The 14993-nt window shown below is 37.4% G+C and overlaps 1 protein-coding gene across 9 annotated transcripts in view; it reads right to left on the bottom strand.

The window, feature by feature from the left end:
* FRY (FRY microtubule binding protein) overlaps positions 1 to 14993 on the bottom strand; it is a 208021-nt gene that overhangs the window by 51146 nt on the left and 141882 nt on the right. For all 9 annotated transcript variants that reach the window (XM_054057215.1, XM_054057224.1, XM_054057233.1 and 6 more), the window contains 7 exons: positions 14018 to 14274; positions 13359 to 13505; positions 10245 to 10413; positions 9415 to 9505; positions 5580 to 5662; positions 2324 to 2474; positions 1665 to 1768 (listed from right to left, as the gene is read on the bottom strand). In XM_054057215.1, coding sequence (XP_053913190.1) covers positions 1665 to 1768; positions 2324 to 2474; positions 5580 to 5662; positions 9415 to 9505; positions 10245 to 10413; positions 13359 to 13505; positions 14018 to 14274 — 1002 coding nt within the window. The remainder of the gene's footprint in view (positions 1 to 1664; positions 1769 to 2323; positions 2475 to 5579; positions 5663 to 9414; positions 9506 to 10244; positions 10414 to 13358; positions 13506 to 14017; positions 14275 to 14993) is intronic.

Raw genomic sequence — 14993 nt, 5'->3', positions numbered from 1 at the left:
TTCCTTACCTCATTATCTGACTTTCTTGCACAGATATCAGTTTTACGATCTGTACAAACTGTAAGAGGTAGATATCGACTTATTAAGAAAGGATCTGAGTGAGTAACATGAGAAATTATCTACTAGCTCAGGACTACTGAGCTACTAGCGGAACCGAAACTGAATGTCTAGCACTGAAAGATTCTGATCTGGTTAGCACTACTGCTGTTTGCAAGATTTTAACACAACAATAATTCACAAATTACAAATATAAAGGAAACAGATGGTGGTAAAATATATTGCTCTCTGAAGTAGTAATCTATTTTTTATTCTCTTTCAGTATCTTCCAGGATATTTAGAGATGCTTTCTTCCATATAGGGACAGTTTCAGTGCAGAAAAATGGAATTGTTTTCTTCTTCTTTTCATACTAAAGATGCTTGATCAGTTGATAGTTATTGATTTGATTTATACACTTATTCAGTTCTCTTTCGGCTCACTCTTACACTTAGAAAGTTCACAGCAATATAAAAAAGAAACTAAAAAATGTTATGGGCATCTACAAAATAGATTCAAATTTTAAGTGAAGAATATATGTGAAATGTTACATTGAAACTCACCCCAGAAATCCCACCCAACATGGTCCTGCCTGTTATTCTTGTGTTTCATTACAAGTTTGCTGAAATCAATGTACTAATATACAAAACTTGAGTATTGGGTGACTGCGCATTTTCCACTTCATTGAAAAATTTCAAGGAGAATGGTTGGTAAGAGAGTAGCAGAAAAGGAGAATGAGATATCTTCTTTAACTACATACTAAAGTATATCATATACATTCTACTACTGTGCTGTAATCTCCCAATCTGACCTTTTTCTTTGGCCCATGAACAACAGATTCTTCCTAGATTGCCAGAGAATAGACTTAGTGTAACTAAGACGACAGAATGAGACATGGACTGCAATCTCCAGTTATAATACATTTATTTCACAAATGTCTGTGTTTGTGAAAATATTATTTATCAACCATGAAAGTTAGGAATGGCTTTATAATGCTACTCTTATGTGCTAAAAAATATGCTACTTTTCATGATGCTAAGTGGCAGGATGAGAAAAGTATTGATCTCCAATTGAACAGACACAGCAGAGGGGAAAAAGCAATGCCTATACGCTGAGGTATAGAAAGAAAGACAATGATGATAAAGTACTCCATTAGCAGTGAAATTAATAAAGCATGCTTTCTGGTGGTCTGTGTCCTGCCTTCACTATCTCTGCAGTACAGTAATCTCTGCTCTCTTGCGTATTTTTGCAAAGGTAAGAGACAGAACTGGCATGTGTAGTCCAGGTCTAAGGCATGGGCTGACTGTCCAACTACCCATAACAAACCAGACTGTACAAAGGCTGAGTTTCACCTGTCTTTCTTGCAGGGGGGAGCTAAAGAGCTTTTAGAGATACTTTGGAAGGTCAATAATCTTCAATTTTCTACCTACCTCTCAAGTTCAGGCAAAACTGGCCAAAATACTGAAAAGCTTCAAAGTTTTGAGACTAATTCCCAGACTGTAAGTGCCTCAGGCTTTTACTTGTTTGCAAGGAAATTATAATGAAAAATAAGAAACACAGCTCTACAACTTCACCAAAACTAAACTAAAAGGAATACATTTATACTTTATTTCTTATTCTGTTGTCTTACCTAAAAAGAGAGCATGGAGCAATAAAGGAAGGTGAAGAGCCCAATCTTCCCTCACACTGTGATCCACTACCATCTCAGTCATGAAGATGACAGCAATATTGCACCTGGAAATTAAATCACAGTATCAGTTTTCAACCTCTTGGAGAAGGGAAAACAGTAACACAATGGCTATTTCTGATGAAATAAATAGTCGCTAAATTTTCGAATTTGTAGCATTTATTCTTAACATGGTCAACGCTGAAGCACCTTAGTTACAGTATTAAGCAGGTAATCACCCACTACTGAAATGAATACTATGACTGTCAATATAAATTATGTAAAAAGAGGAATTTTAGAATATGCATAGCCTACTTAGAATAAAAGATCAAGGTGGGGAAAGTGCCATGAATAACAACCACAGAGGCTTGGGAAAGAGAAATTTTCCTTTTCTGTTTTAGTTGTTTCTTCAGTCTGATTCTTAGCAGAAAGTTATGTCCTACATTGTAAATAGGCTTTCTTGTAGAACTGCAAGCCTTCATCGCATGTTGACTTTAGCACTGGAAATCAGCAGAAATTAAAGGTATGATTTTCAGATATGGTGGGACATTTGGACTTGTGTTGGTCAACCAGTAAGAGGAAGCGTCTCACTGTTTGAAATGTCAGAATGAGAAACTGCTCACCTATGAAGGGGTCCCCGGGGAGTGATGGTTTCTGGGAGGTAGTCCACGAGTGGTGCCCAACATCCTCCATTGTAAGGCATGGGCAGGGGATGTGGTTGTTTGGTTTCAACAATATTCAATAACCAGCTTGTATATGGAGAAACAGGATCATCTGCATGGAAAAGCATTAAAACAGAGTGCATAAACCCCAAGTCTGGTTACCCATTTTGGAGAAATAATAAAATAGAGTTTATGCTAACACATCTGCGCATCTGTTTGGAATAACGTGATAAGATGATGTAAGGTTTGCAGATTCCTGTGTTCAATAACAAGTGATGCATTTTTAATCCCTCATTCGTGCTGCTAGAAATTAAAACAGATTCCAGGCAGACAGCACTGAGTGGTAGGAGCTGCACATGAATCCTTGCTGTCACTTAGTAGCTTTGGATCCAAATCACAGAGCACCAAGCCATAGACTTTCTATTCAAAAATGAGAGAAAAGTTCAGCCAAGGAAGCTGCTGTTGGAAGCCATCTGTTGCAAGGGGCTGCATACCAGTGACATATTCTTGCAACTCCTCATCAGTAACCTGTCGAGCGATGGTACAAAGGCAGAGGTTAAATGTCCTTGCATTAGGAAGGAGACATAAGGAATACAAAAAAACTATCTTCAGGGTAATTTTCTTCCAACATGGGTGAATTAACTTTTGAATTTCTCAAAAATGTATTTAACTTTGTTTCAGTATGACAGATGCTGTATGTTAATAAGCGATTGGTGTTTTCCTTCCACCTCTTTATCTGCAATGATGAGGGTCAAGTAAGCTATCTCCACCATAGTCTGTCTTCTCTCAGCTGCATAATATTCTTCATCTCTCCTTTATTTTGTTCCCTCTCATTCTTCTCCATTTTCCCATTGATCCCTTTTTACTTTTCAGGTCTGTCAGTCTGTGACACGCTGCCATGGAAAGCATCATTTCTAGGCCTGTCTTGACATATATCCAAACCCTTTGTGAGTGCCTTTTGTGAGTTTTTAATGACAGCGTTATTTTTTGTCACCCTTGCATTTTAAGTAGGTTTGAAACTCTCAGCACTTTCCTTTTTTTAACAGCATGTATCTGATACTTGTCCACTTTGCCACAGGAAACAAACACATTTTGATGCCTACAAAAGTATCAGAGCTGGCACATCGCTTCTTAGTTTTGACCAGATGTTTTCAGGTTTCCAGAACTCAGGAGCCCTTCAATGCAGCAGCTGCTCCTCCAGTTATTACTAAAATGCCAATGCTATCATTGCTGTTCTTCAGAATTAGTCTTCCAAGAAGCACTTTAGGTCTTCATGATTTAGACTTCCTACTTATTTCTCTAATTCTGTGGACAATTTATCAGTTACAGATAAAAAAGAATAAGGTGACCTATTAACTTAGCAAAGTACAGCATTTGCACATATTCATCCCCTACAGGATTAACGAGATGTTTTCCAGATGATTTTCATATAAAAAGCACTGCACAGTCACTTTTTATTACTACCTATTTAAGTATTTCACATAAAAGTGTTTCATTAAGTCCATACTAGGACGCAGTTCTTCACTCATATGTGCAGACTGACAAAAAAAAGAAGCACTTTGCACCTTTACATACACTCTGCCTAAACAAAAATTTCTGTGCTGCAGAGTTGTGTTCCCTATTTATGCCCTCAACAATACACGTATGCTCAAGTAGACTGGAGAGGAGAGAGAAGCTGCACCTTCGAAGACTGACCTACATGCCAGAAGGAATGCGTTGCACTTTCTCCATGAAGGCTGCATTACTTATCTTTTAGAATGACAAATGGTTAAGAATTAGTCTTCCTTTTTAGAGTTCTATGTAACTGTCAGCAGCTAAGTAAAGTGTATTTTATTTTACACCTAGGTATTCATATGTATTCAGACAAAATCCCTATGAGAAACAAACGTCATATAAATATTCATGGTAGTATAAAGCTTGAAAGTATAGGCAGGAAAAAAACTTGGGCATTCCAAAAGAACAAAGAAAATGCCAGCATTTTTTAACCTTTTATTGCTCTAAGGTCTTATCAAAACCAGCTATTGTAAAGAATCATCCGATTATATAAATATTGTTCTGTTTTGAAAGATTGTTCATGCAGCTCAGATTAGTCTTGGTGCTCCAATTAACATCTGCTGAAGAATTTTTAGCAGCTGCAGCACTAGAAAGTCATATGAAAGACAAGTGTACTAAAACCCACTCAGTTTAATATGTTGCATACATTTAGTGTATTTTAAAACTGCAGTATGTACATACATAATATTTTTTAAATATTGTACTTCATAATTATGACAAATAATTGTTGATAAGTGGTAAATAGTAAATTATTGTATGTTTTTCCATATTTTGCAGAAAAGTATTGCCAAAAACCTATTTGGATTAAAGAATATACAAAATATTTACTTTTTATGTCAAAATACTGTCCCAAAATGGTGTCTGTAGCACTAAGACAAGACATCATGGCCTTCATATTATTTGACCCGGTTTTATTAAACTAGAGACGAAAATCAATAAAAAGGTGTTGCCTTTTCTACATTTGGTTAGGGCCTAACCAAAACCTTGGTTAGGTTGGTTTTCTTAACACTTCATTCCAGAAATGAAGTCAAACTATCCAACTCCTAAAATTTACAGTCATTTAATAGTTCGTAGGAATATCTTGGTTTTCTTTGGAATCTCTGCTGAGCATCAAGTGTCCATTTATAGTCCATTTAGCAGAAATATGTAAAGATCAACAAGCATGCTCAGGAGCCCTATCTCACTCTCCACTTTAACACAGGTTTGGACAGTGCAGCCAGAAACTTCTGCATACAGCAGAGAAAAGCTAAAGAGGAGATAAGATTTTTGGAATCGCCTAAATATTTTCTTCACGCTAATATATCAGCACTTAATTCAGAGGGAAATACTAGTGAAGGGCACAATTCAAAGTACTCGCTTCAATGCTCTTGGAAGTCTTTCTCCTTGCCTTGTACAAAAGGTTCAAGGTGTTCCTGTCTGGAGGATTCTCTGCTGCTGCCTCCTGTGAAGTTCTCTGGCTTTTAAATAGGTTTAACTGAGCTCAGGTTAAACAAAGGAAATTAATGAAATAAGGTATGAAGGTAAAATAAGGACACTCTCTGTACAGTGATGCTATATTACTGTTTATAAAGAACTTCAACAAAGAGCCTCCACCAGTCATAAGAATGCTTTTGTCTCCCACCAAAACATCAGAAACGTCATCAAATTAAATAATAGAACTTACTTTTGTCATCATCATAAGATCCTCCAGAGCTATTGCTGTACCTTGATTCTAGTCGGGTATGTGCTCTGATTACATTACTGAACCTTCAAATGCAAGAAAAATCTTCATTAAAAACACAGACTGACAGTAAACTTCTGGACTATGTGCTTACTCTAGAAAAAAAGCATTTCCTTAACCATGGACTTTTATACCGGAGAAGACAGCAATATGAATGTAATGCAGTTTCTTTCCACAAAAGAAGATTTTCACAGGCAGTTTCTGAGACTTTCTAACAGTGTGCTCCCATGTTACAAGCTCTTAGAATTTAGAGGAGGGGAAATTCTCATGCTGCAAATGTGTGACTTTGTTGGAGCAAGAAACTGTGCTAAGGCAGAACTAAGATATAAACAGTTCACAGCTAGTATTTTGTTCATAGGGAAAACTCTGGCAACCTGCTAAAGGAGTAACTGACTGAATAGTCCAAAGTCAAGCCTACACAGGTATCAAGCATCAAAAGCTGAAGCAAATCACTAAAGAGGATAATCCAGCAACTGCCAGGGCAGACCTAGCAGAGCAGTTAAGGGACATGTGAGCCAGAACAAACTGTTCACAACTGTCCTCAAATCTGCCATAGATCCTCAATAAGCTAACTTTTCCTGACAATCTCCTTTGGCTTTCTCCACCTCCTTGTGCTGTCAGTGTAATCAGGCCTGAAGTAAAGTGAGAGGAGCCATATCGGAGTCTCACACACTAGTGATGATGTAAAAACATCATTTCTGCAAAGCTAGGAAATGAGTAACAAATAGCCATGTTAAAACAACCACATCAAAGAAAACAAGACTGAAGGCTCTCTATGTAACATTCAATCTAATTTCTTACTTATTGTTGCTTACATATTGTTGCAGGGTATTTAATTAAGTAGACATACTATGCTGCTTCCAAAGCACATCTGTCTCATAAAAGCACAATGAAAAAAGGAGACAAAAAGGCATCATCAATCTGCAACTTTCTATCTTTACAGTATCTGATACTCCTATATTTTAAAAATTACTTTAATAAATGTGTACAAACTGACAATTACTGACATATTTATCTGGCACAAAAAAAAAGGTAAAAGAAAAATAAAGTCAAGTAAAAAAGTATGAAGAAATATGCAGTGATAGATTCTATTCTGTACAAAATAAATGGATAACACTGATTATAGAAATGGTTTGAGAGCAGGGCATTTTACATCATAATGCATCAGCACAAAACCCACAGATATTTTCTGATTAGCTTGCACTATTAAAAAAAAAGCCCACACTTATGAGAAAACTTTGTATAGAGTCTATTACGTTTTGTAAATAGAATTTAATATGCTGACACACGAAGCCAATATTGATGGACATTCTAAGATCCTAGAATCATAGAATAATTTGGGTTGGAAGGGACGTTAAAGATCATATAGTTCCAACCCCGCTGCCATGGGCAGACGTACATGTCCCACTAGATCAGGGTGCCGAAGGCCCCATCCAACCTGGCCTTAAACACCTCCAGGGATGGGGCAGCCACAACTTTCCTGGGCAACCTGTGCCAGTGCCTCACCACTCTCATGTGAAGAAATTCCTCCTTATGTCTAGTCTAAACCTGCCCCTCTCCAGTTTATACCCATTGACCCTTATCCTATCACTACAAACCTTTGTAAACAGTCCTTTTCCAGCTTTCCTGTAGCCCCTTCAGGTACTGGAAGGTCCCTATAAGATCTCCTTGGAGCCTTCTCTTCTCCAGGCTGAACAAGCCCAACTCTCCCAGCCTGTCCTCGAATGCGAGGTGCTTCAGCCCTCTGATCACCTTTGTAGCCCTCCTCTGTAGCTGTTCCAACAGCTCCATATCCTTTTAATGTTGAGGATCCCAGAACTAGACACAATACTCCAGATGAGGTCTCACAAGAGAGGAATAGAGGGGCAGAATCACCTCCCTTGACCTGCTGGCCACGCTTCTTTTGATGCAGCCCAGGACATGGTTGGCCTTCTGGGCTGTGAGCGCACATTGCCGGCTCATGTTGAGCTTATCATCAATCAGAACCCCCAGGTCCTTCTGCACAGGGCCACTATAAATCACATCATCTCCCATCCTGTACTGAAACTGCAGATTGCCCCGATGCAGGTATAGGATCTTGCACTTGGCCTTGTTGAACCTCATCAGTTACACACAGACCCACTTCTCCAGCCTGTCGAGGTCCCTCTGGATGACATCCCATCTTTCCACTGTGGCAACTGCACCACTCAGCTTGGTGTCATCTGCAAACTTGCTGAGGGTGCACTCAATCTCACTGTCTATATCATTGATGAAGATATTAAACAGCACCGGTCCTGGTACGGACCCCTGAGGGACACCACTTGTCATGGATCTCCATCTGGACTTCGAGCCATTGACCACTACTCTCTGTATACGATCATCCAACCAGTTCCTTACCCACCGAACAGTTCACCCATGTGACATATTAGTTTTGAAGTGCAGATGCACTTACAGCTGCTAGTATTTTTGATAATGTAAAACCCAGCATGAATTCAGGCAAATTATTTTATATTTTTTTCTGAAGAGTCTTTCAGCAGGAATCAGAATACCAGGATCACAATTTTGTGATCTTCCTTTTTATTCTTCTGACAGATCTGAATGCCAAAAGCGTTTCTGGAGTCACATTTAAAATTTACATAAGGCAAGAAACTGTGAAAACAGTTAGATTTAAAGCATAGTAGGAGATGAAGTTTGCTCAACTTATCTGCAAATCCACTAAAGAAAAATCTAACTTAAAAATACATAGCCATAAACATGTATGTAAAAAAAAAAAGAGGAAAATGTCTTTATCTTCCTTTTAAGTACATTTCTACGCTGAAAGCCAGCATTTTGAGTCAAATCCTCCCTACTATCAATTTGAAACCTTACTTAGTACTAAGATAAGTGCCATTTTTTACTTACACTTTAATCAGCAGAGAGACTTAACTAACCTGACAAAATGGTACCCATGTTTATAACATGTAGAAGGCTAAAAATTCAAGAGGTACTGAAGTTCAGAAAAGGTTGCTCGCATAATTTACTCTGTACTTCTAAGCCCAGAACCTATGGAAGGTGAGTTGGAGCATGGAAGGGATGCTAGCAACTATCAAGAACAAGAGAATAACATAATACTAATATGCTTACAAATTAATGCTATTAGAATTCATCCAGCATTCTCTCACAAAAAATAAGAGGGTTTCAGGCAGAGAAAAATATCTGTCTGTGCTCATGGATTTGATGGCTTTTAAGCTTTGTATACATTCATCCATCATTTCTCAATATGTAATATAAGTAGCAAAAGACTAAAATGAATATATGATTTCTAAGTGAAACATTCTACACGGCTTTCCACTCTAATACATTCTTTCCAGATAAAGGAGGTGTCCGTGCAGTCATGGATACAAATCTGCATACTGAATTCCACTCACTGTCCATGAAATTAAAAGGTGTTATCAAACCTGATTTTTCATAAAGATTTTAGTAGTCATTATTTGGCACACACTGTTGATTTTCTTTCTCCTTTGTGGATAATTCCTACAAAACTACAATCTACTTAGTACAATTAATTCAATAAGGTTTACAGATGTTCTTCTGCAATGTATTATTAAACAACAGTCAGAGACTAGAGACATATGAATAGCTTTTTCAAAAAAACTTTCACATATACTTATTTTAAAGTGGTCTTACTGGGATAATGCCACTTACGATCAGTCTGAGCATCAGATTTCCTCACCAAACAAAACAGAACTGTGCCCAACACCGCACCCTTAGCCTAGGAAAATGTATAAATTTTTGAGAAAAAAAACCCCAAACCACAAACCTTTCATCAGTCTCTTTCACCACTCTGTTCTCCTCTCCATCAGGAAAATTATCTTGGCCAGCTACAACGGTGTTACTGCTAGAGGTGGTTCCTGCATATGAGATGTCAATGCGAATAGCTGTTAAATGCAGCAGACAGTATTTGCTAAGCAACAAAAGCCCATCACTTTTAATTTTTTTAGCAGTCACAGCCAAAGGAATCTTCCTGCAACTATTTGCACATATGAATGAACACTGTTGCCGCTACAAACCAGGACCTGCTGACATGGCCAAATGGTATAAAGTTTAAAAGCTTTGAGGTATAGATTAACATAATGGTGCTCTTCCACTCCTTAAATTAAGCTCATCCTCACGTGACCTATTGCTTTTCAAGAATTCGGCAAAACATTGGCAAGGTTGAATTTGGGATAGCTGTCTCTTTGACTACTGCAGCTTGGAAATACCATTAGGCCCTTGGAAACAGAATTGTCATGAGGCTTTCAGTTTTCGGGAAACTCTGCTGCTTTAGTCTATCTGCCATCACAGAATTGATGATGGCTTCTTGTTCTGAGAAACTAGTGGTAGGAGAATCACCTTGTGAGAGGTGTGAACAGCACCAAACATTGGCAATAGCTATTAAAATAGCTGAGAAAATTAAGCACATATTTACAAAGCAGATACAATATTAAGAATCAAAACCAACTGTAAACTAGTTGTGCAACAAGGCCCTGAAACTTCTACTTTATATATACACAGATCTGAATGTGTACAAAAGTAACAGATTGTTTTTTCAAAGAGATGAAGACTCAAAAGAGCAGGAAAGCATAACTGAAAAGTAAGTTCAGGTCATACCAGAAGCTGCAGCTGAGGCTTTGTTACTGGCAGCAAAACGGTAAAATGGAGGATTATCACAGTGCTGGACTATTGGGTTCACTGGGTCAGTCTGCTGCAGCTCAAAAAGCAGCTCTTCCATTGTCTGAATAGTGTTATTGCGACATAGATATATTGCAACCTTTTTTATCTAGAGAAGAAAATAACAGTTATCAAACTCCATCCAAAGTGAATTTCCAAATAAATCAATGCACGTTACACTGCAGCACTGAAAAGATCTAGAATACAGGTGTTACTCTTGCATAGACAGCACAACCACACACGTGCATCCATCTTGGTCATGCAGAAATAAAACTGCTCATTTTGATATCAAGATCATTTCCCCAGAAGAGGGAATCTGTGATCTATTTACCCTAAATTCTTTGCTTACCACCCACAAATGAGCTGTTTAGGTATATATCTATATAACATACACATATACAAAACTCACCTAATTTTGCACCTATCATTTAAGGGTATCAGCATTAACTCCGAATCATGCTCAGAGTGTTTGACTATGTGATTTCCACTGAAGACGAATCGTAATCTCTCGAACAAAGCAAACTTCTCATCTAGAAAGCTAGGTCGCTAGATCCGCCCAAAACTTCATGCCTATATTTCCACATATGGTTAATTTGAAAAAGGTAGCTCTGGCCACAAAGAATAAACCAGCCTTTGAGTAGTTAATTATATTTGTAATCAAAGTAACAGCACACGAAGGAGCAATTATCTCTACAGATTTCCTGAATCCGGATTTGAGAGTTTCATTTATACAAGTCCTGGGAGTTTCTATAAATCTTTTAACAAGGCCTCAAACTTTATTGTATGCTCTGCAGCAATGAAGATTGTTGAGATCTTGAGATAAAATTAGATTGACTACTTGAGGAAAACAAACCTCACGGCTATCAAAGGCAGTGACTCTGGCTCAAAAACATTTGATTCATAAACTGATGGAGCTGGGAGACTGTACGGGGAAGCAACCCACTATGCTTGCCTTCTTGTTTTTAAAGATGTCGCTAACAGGCGCTTATAGTGGAGTTAATACATGGGACTGAAGCGCCTGTTGGCCTCACCCGGTATTGCTGTTCTATACTCTTAAATACTTCCATTAAAGTAACTTCTTGCCTGCTTCTATTTCCTTCTTTTTTTCCCCTCTCATTTTCTTTTGTTTAAATAGAGAAAATGATGTGCACATATTCAAATTCTCTTTTAGTCCACAAAGCTAAAATTTTCCCAAGGACTTTACAGATACAAATCCACTTCTTTTCCGAGCCTCAGTTCCAGATGGATTCACAGTGCCACTTCCAGATTCTTTCACCCTAGGAGTCACAGTCCCTACACTAAGTCTTTGCTGAAGAGGTTCCTGAACTGTAAATATTTGGTACATATGTGAAAGAAAGGACAGGCCAGCAATTTGCACTGGGCCACTGGGAGAAATGCTTAGAGGAAACATAAGAGAAAGCAATGGATTTAGGCTGATTGGAAAAAAAAAAAAGTTAAGGCAAGCCTGGCCCCACACACGCAGAACAGACGGCTGAAGGCATGCATGAAGCAGCTGGTGACTGCCCCCTTGCACAGGGGGCTCCAAAAGGAGATGGCTAAACTGGCACTCCTGTGACTGTATGGTCTTTTGAGCCCAAGTGAGCTGGAACAATGCTGATAAACTTTATGTATTATCTCTATATTTGCTAATGTGTACGTTGTTATCTACATGATAATAGAAGGTACGTGTTTATGGTATCAGCATGGTAAGCACTGAATGGAGAGTCTCTGTCACTGCGTCACAACTGATGGTAAGATCTTCATCACCCTCAAGATATTTGGGATCAACTCCTTTGTCATCTCATATAAACATTGAGAATTTTCTTACAGCAACTCCACTTTCAAATATTTCCTCTTTAGATTAGCCAGGCAAACTGACTTTGCATAAATATATATACACACATATATACTGATTTGAGAATATAGAACAGAGATAATACATGAAGTTTATCACTACTGTTCCAGCTCACCTGGGCTAAAAAAATTAGAAAAAGGAAACCAACAGGATATTTTTGATACTGTGTTATTTATGATACCATAACATCATCATGAAATTTTTTAAGGTCTTCAATATTTCCTTTATTCTATTATGCACTGCGGTCACCATAAACACTCTAAGTAAAGTATTATTTCAGCAACTGTAAATGAAGTGTATTTAAGAGGCTTTTTAGATAAGTTTAATTACATTAATAGTAATTTCAAATTTATTTTGAGGAAACCAGTAGAAAGAGACTAACTGATAAAACAGCATACTGTAATTGTGCTGGAAGATTTACTAAATTTAGATTCTGTTTCGCCCAGCAACTGAGCAATAAAGAACATGGGAATGGGACTATCTTGCTTTTCTCAGCCAACCCTGATTTTATTTTAACTTGAATAATAACAATATCCTCCACAATTTGACTTGCACGTTGCAGGGAACAGTTATATAATTCAGGACAGCCATGCAAAGGCAAAAACTGATATGGTAAGGAGCTTACGAAGGTTAGCTATCTCATATCTCTTCAGATGTCCCACAGAAAGTCTTAGTTCTTCTAAAGAAAAGAATGTAGCACTTTCTTAAAACTACACACTTTTCTGGAGGAACACCTGAATCTTTACAACAAACAAATTAGATACAGCATGCCCATGACATCGCAATCACTGTTTAAAGGACTTTTGAAATTGAACTAATAGCTGTGTAAACTATATGATTACTAAGAAAACTTATAAGCATTTAGTATTTTTACTTATCTTCATTTTTCATGCAATTTATTTAACCTCTGAACAGCCATTCTGTCTTTTTAATAACATTTAAAATATATATAAAAACAGAATATTTTCTTTTTTTTTTTCCTCTCTGGTGGAGACTGAGACTCCCACTATTCAGTTCCTTTCTTGAATTTCGGTTTCTTGGCTCATTTATTCCTGCAATTTTATTTTGTGCAGCGTGCTCAGGACTATGCTGGTACTTCTTATGTTTGAAACAGAAATTCATTTTCTGCAAGTGATAGCTCTCTTTTTCATTAAAACCTGTGCAACTGATAGTAAATAAAATAAAGTGCAAACACTTACATAAGGTAAAAGGACAGTATCACTGCTAACACCACACAAACTAATGAGAAACTGCAGTGTTATCCTAAGGTTGTTACTCCATTTTTCATTGTTGGCCAAAGCATTCCAGACATTTTCCATCTCTGGTCCAGGAATTTCATCTCCATACTGCAAAAGATCATAGGCACACATTTATTGAAATATGCAGACATCCAAACTAAGATATGTTCTTTAAGAGCATTTTCAGGACCTGGGGTGTAGAATGCCTTCCCTTTTACAAAAGAATGCTTTAACTGGCACCTTAGAAATTTACATTAATTTTTTCCTTTTCTCTCTCTGATGCCTTAGACATTATCTTGGCAGATGATACAGGAGGGAACTGAACCTAGCCCCTCTACAACTAATGCTTAGTGCTCTCACTATTTAGTTCTGTAAAAAGGGCAAAACACTTTTCTTTGTTCATTTTTTTTTGAAAGAGAACAGTTTTAACATTATCCTTAAAAGAAAAAGTGAAGGAATTTCTTCAGAAAAGTTTTGTCTGATTATTACAGACTGTTCCACTGCAAAATCTCTGGTGTCAGAGGGAAGAAAGCTAAGTACTCTTTGCTTAAGAAACATAAGTTTGAATATTTCAGAAATAGTTTCACAGGTTGGTTTTCTTATTTGTTTTGCTTTTTTACCTTGGCAGTCATATACATGAGGTTATTAAGAACAAGTGAGGTGGCCTCAGGAGACCCCCAGCCATTGCCTTTTAGTCCACTTGTGACTGTTATTTCCCCATCTTTGTCCTTCAGTTCATCTTCTGGAGTGGTAGGGCTTGAACCAGGGAGGAGCAGTCTGTTGTCTACAAGTTCAATATTATGAAGCCATGGTAGCAGATAGGTAAGCATGATCTGTCTTCCATTTGGATGTGTTGTTGGAAACCGTTGGCTTACCTCTAAAATAGTAAAAGTTGAGAAGAACAACACATGAAGGAAAACTTAAATACACGGTTTAAATCAGATTTCTAACATGTTTTAGATCACCTGACGGTTTTTCCCTTGCAAAACACAAGCATAAAAAAGCATGTACTTGAGCTTCCTGAAGAGAAACAATAGTTTAATGGTCAATAATAGCAAGCAATTCGTCAGGTCCTCTGCCTAAAATAACAGACATTGTCTGGGCTTAAAAATAGAAAGTTACTCTTTTTTACTGTACTATATTATGTATTAAGTGAAATGGGTGTCAATAAAGAGGAAAAAGGATATTTCAGTTGCTGGCTGTTATTCTAGAATTTCAAGAACTTTTGGAGAATTACAGTAAACACACAACAGCATTCTGCAGAATTATAAGTGCCCCATCAGCTTCCATGTTTCAAAGCCATAGTTTAAATCTTAAGAGACTTAATATACTGAGTTTACAAAACTACCTTGCATATATTAGGTGTCTTATTTCCTGTGGGAAGCCTATAAAATTTATAGTTAGCTGCCAGTCCAGAAGTACTGTATACAGCACTTTATAAAGTTCATAAAAAAACCAAAACCCAAAACCTGGCACAGTAAGAGAAAGGGATTTGGAAAATTTAGGATAAGAAATACAGTGACCAGATTCCTGCCAAGGTGAACCACATTAGCTCTTTTCCCCAAATACTTCTGCAAAATCAGTATAGTTGACATT

This window comes from Cuculus canorus, chromosome 1 (genome assembly GCF_017976375.1).
Source record: "Cuculus canorus isolate bCucCan1 chromosome 1, bCucCan1.pri, whole genome shotgun sequence".
Classification (NCBI taxonomy): domain Eukaryota; kingdom Metazoa; phylum Chordata; class Aves; order Cuculiformes; family Cuculidae; genus Cuculus; species Cuculus canorus.
This window is presented reverse-complemented; position numbering and strand designations above follow the sequence as displayed.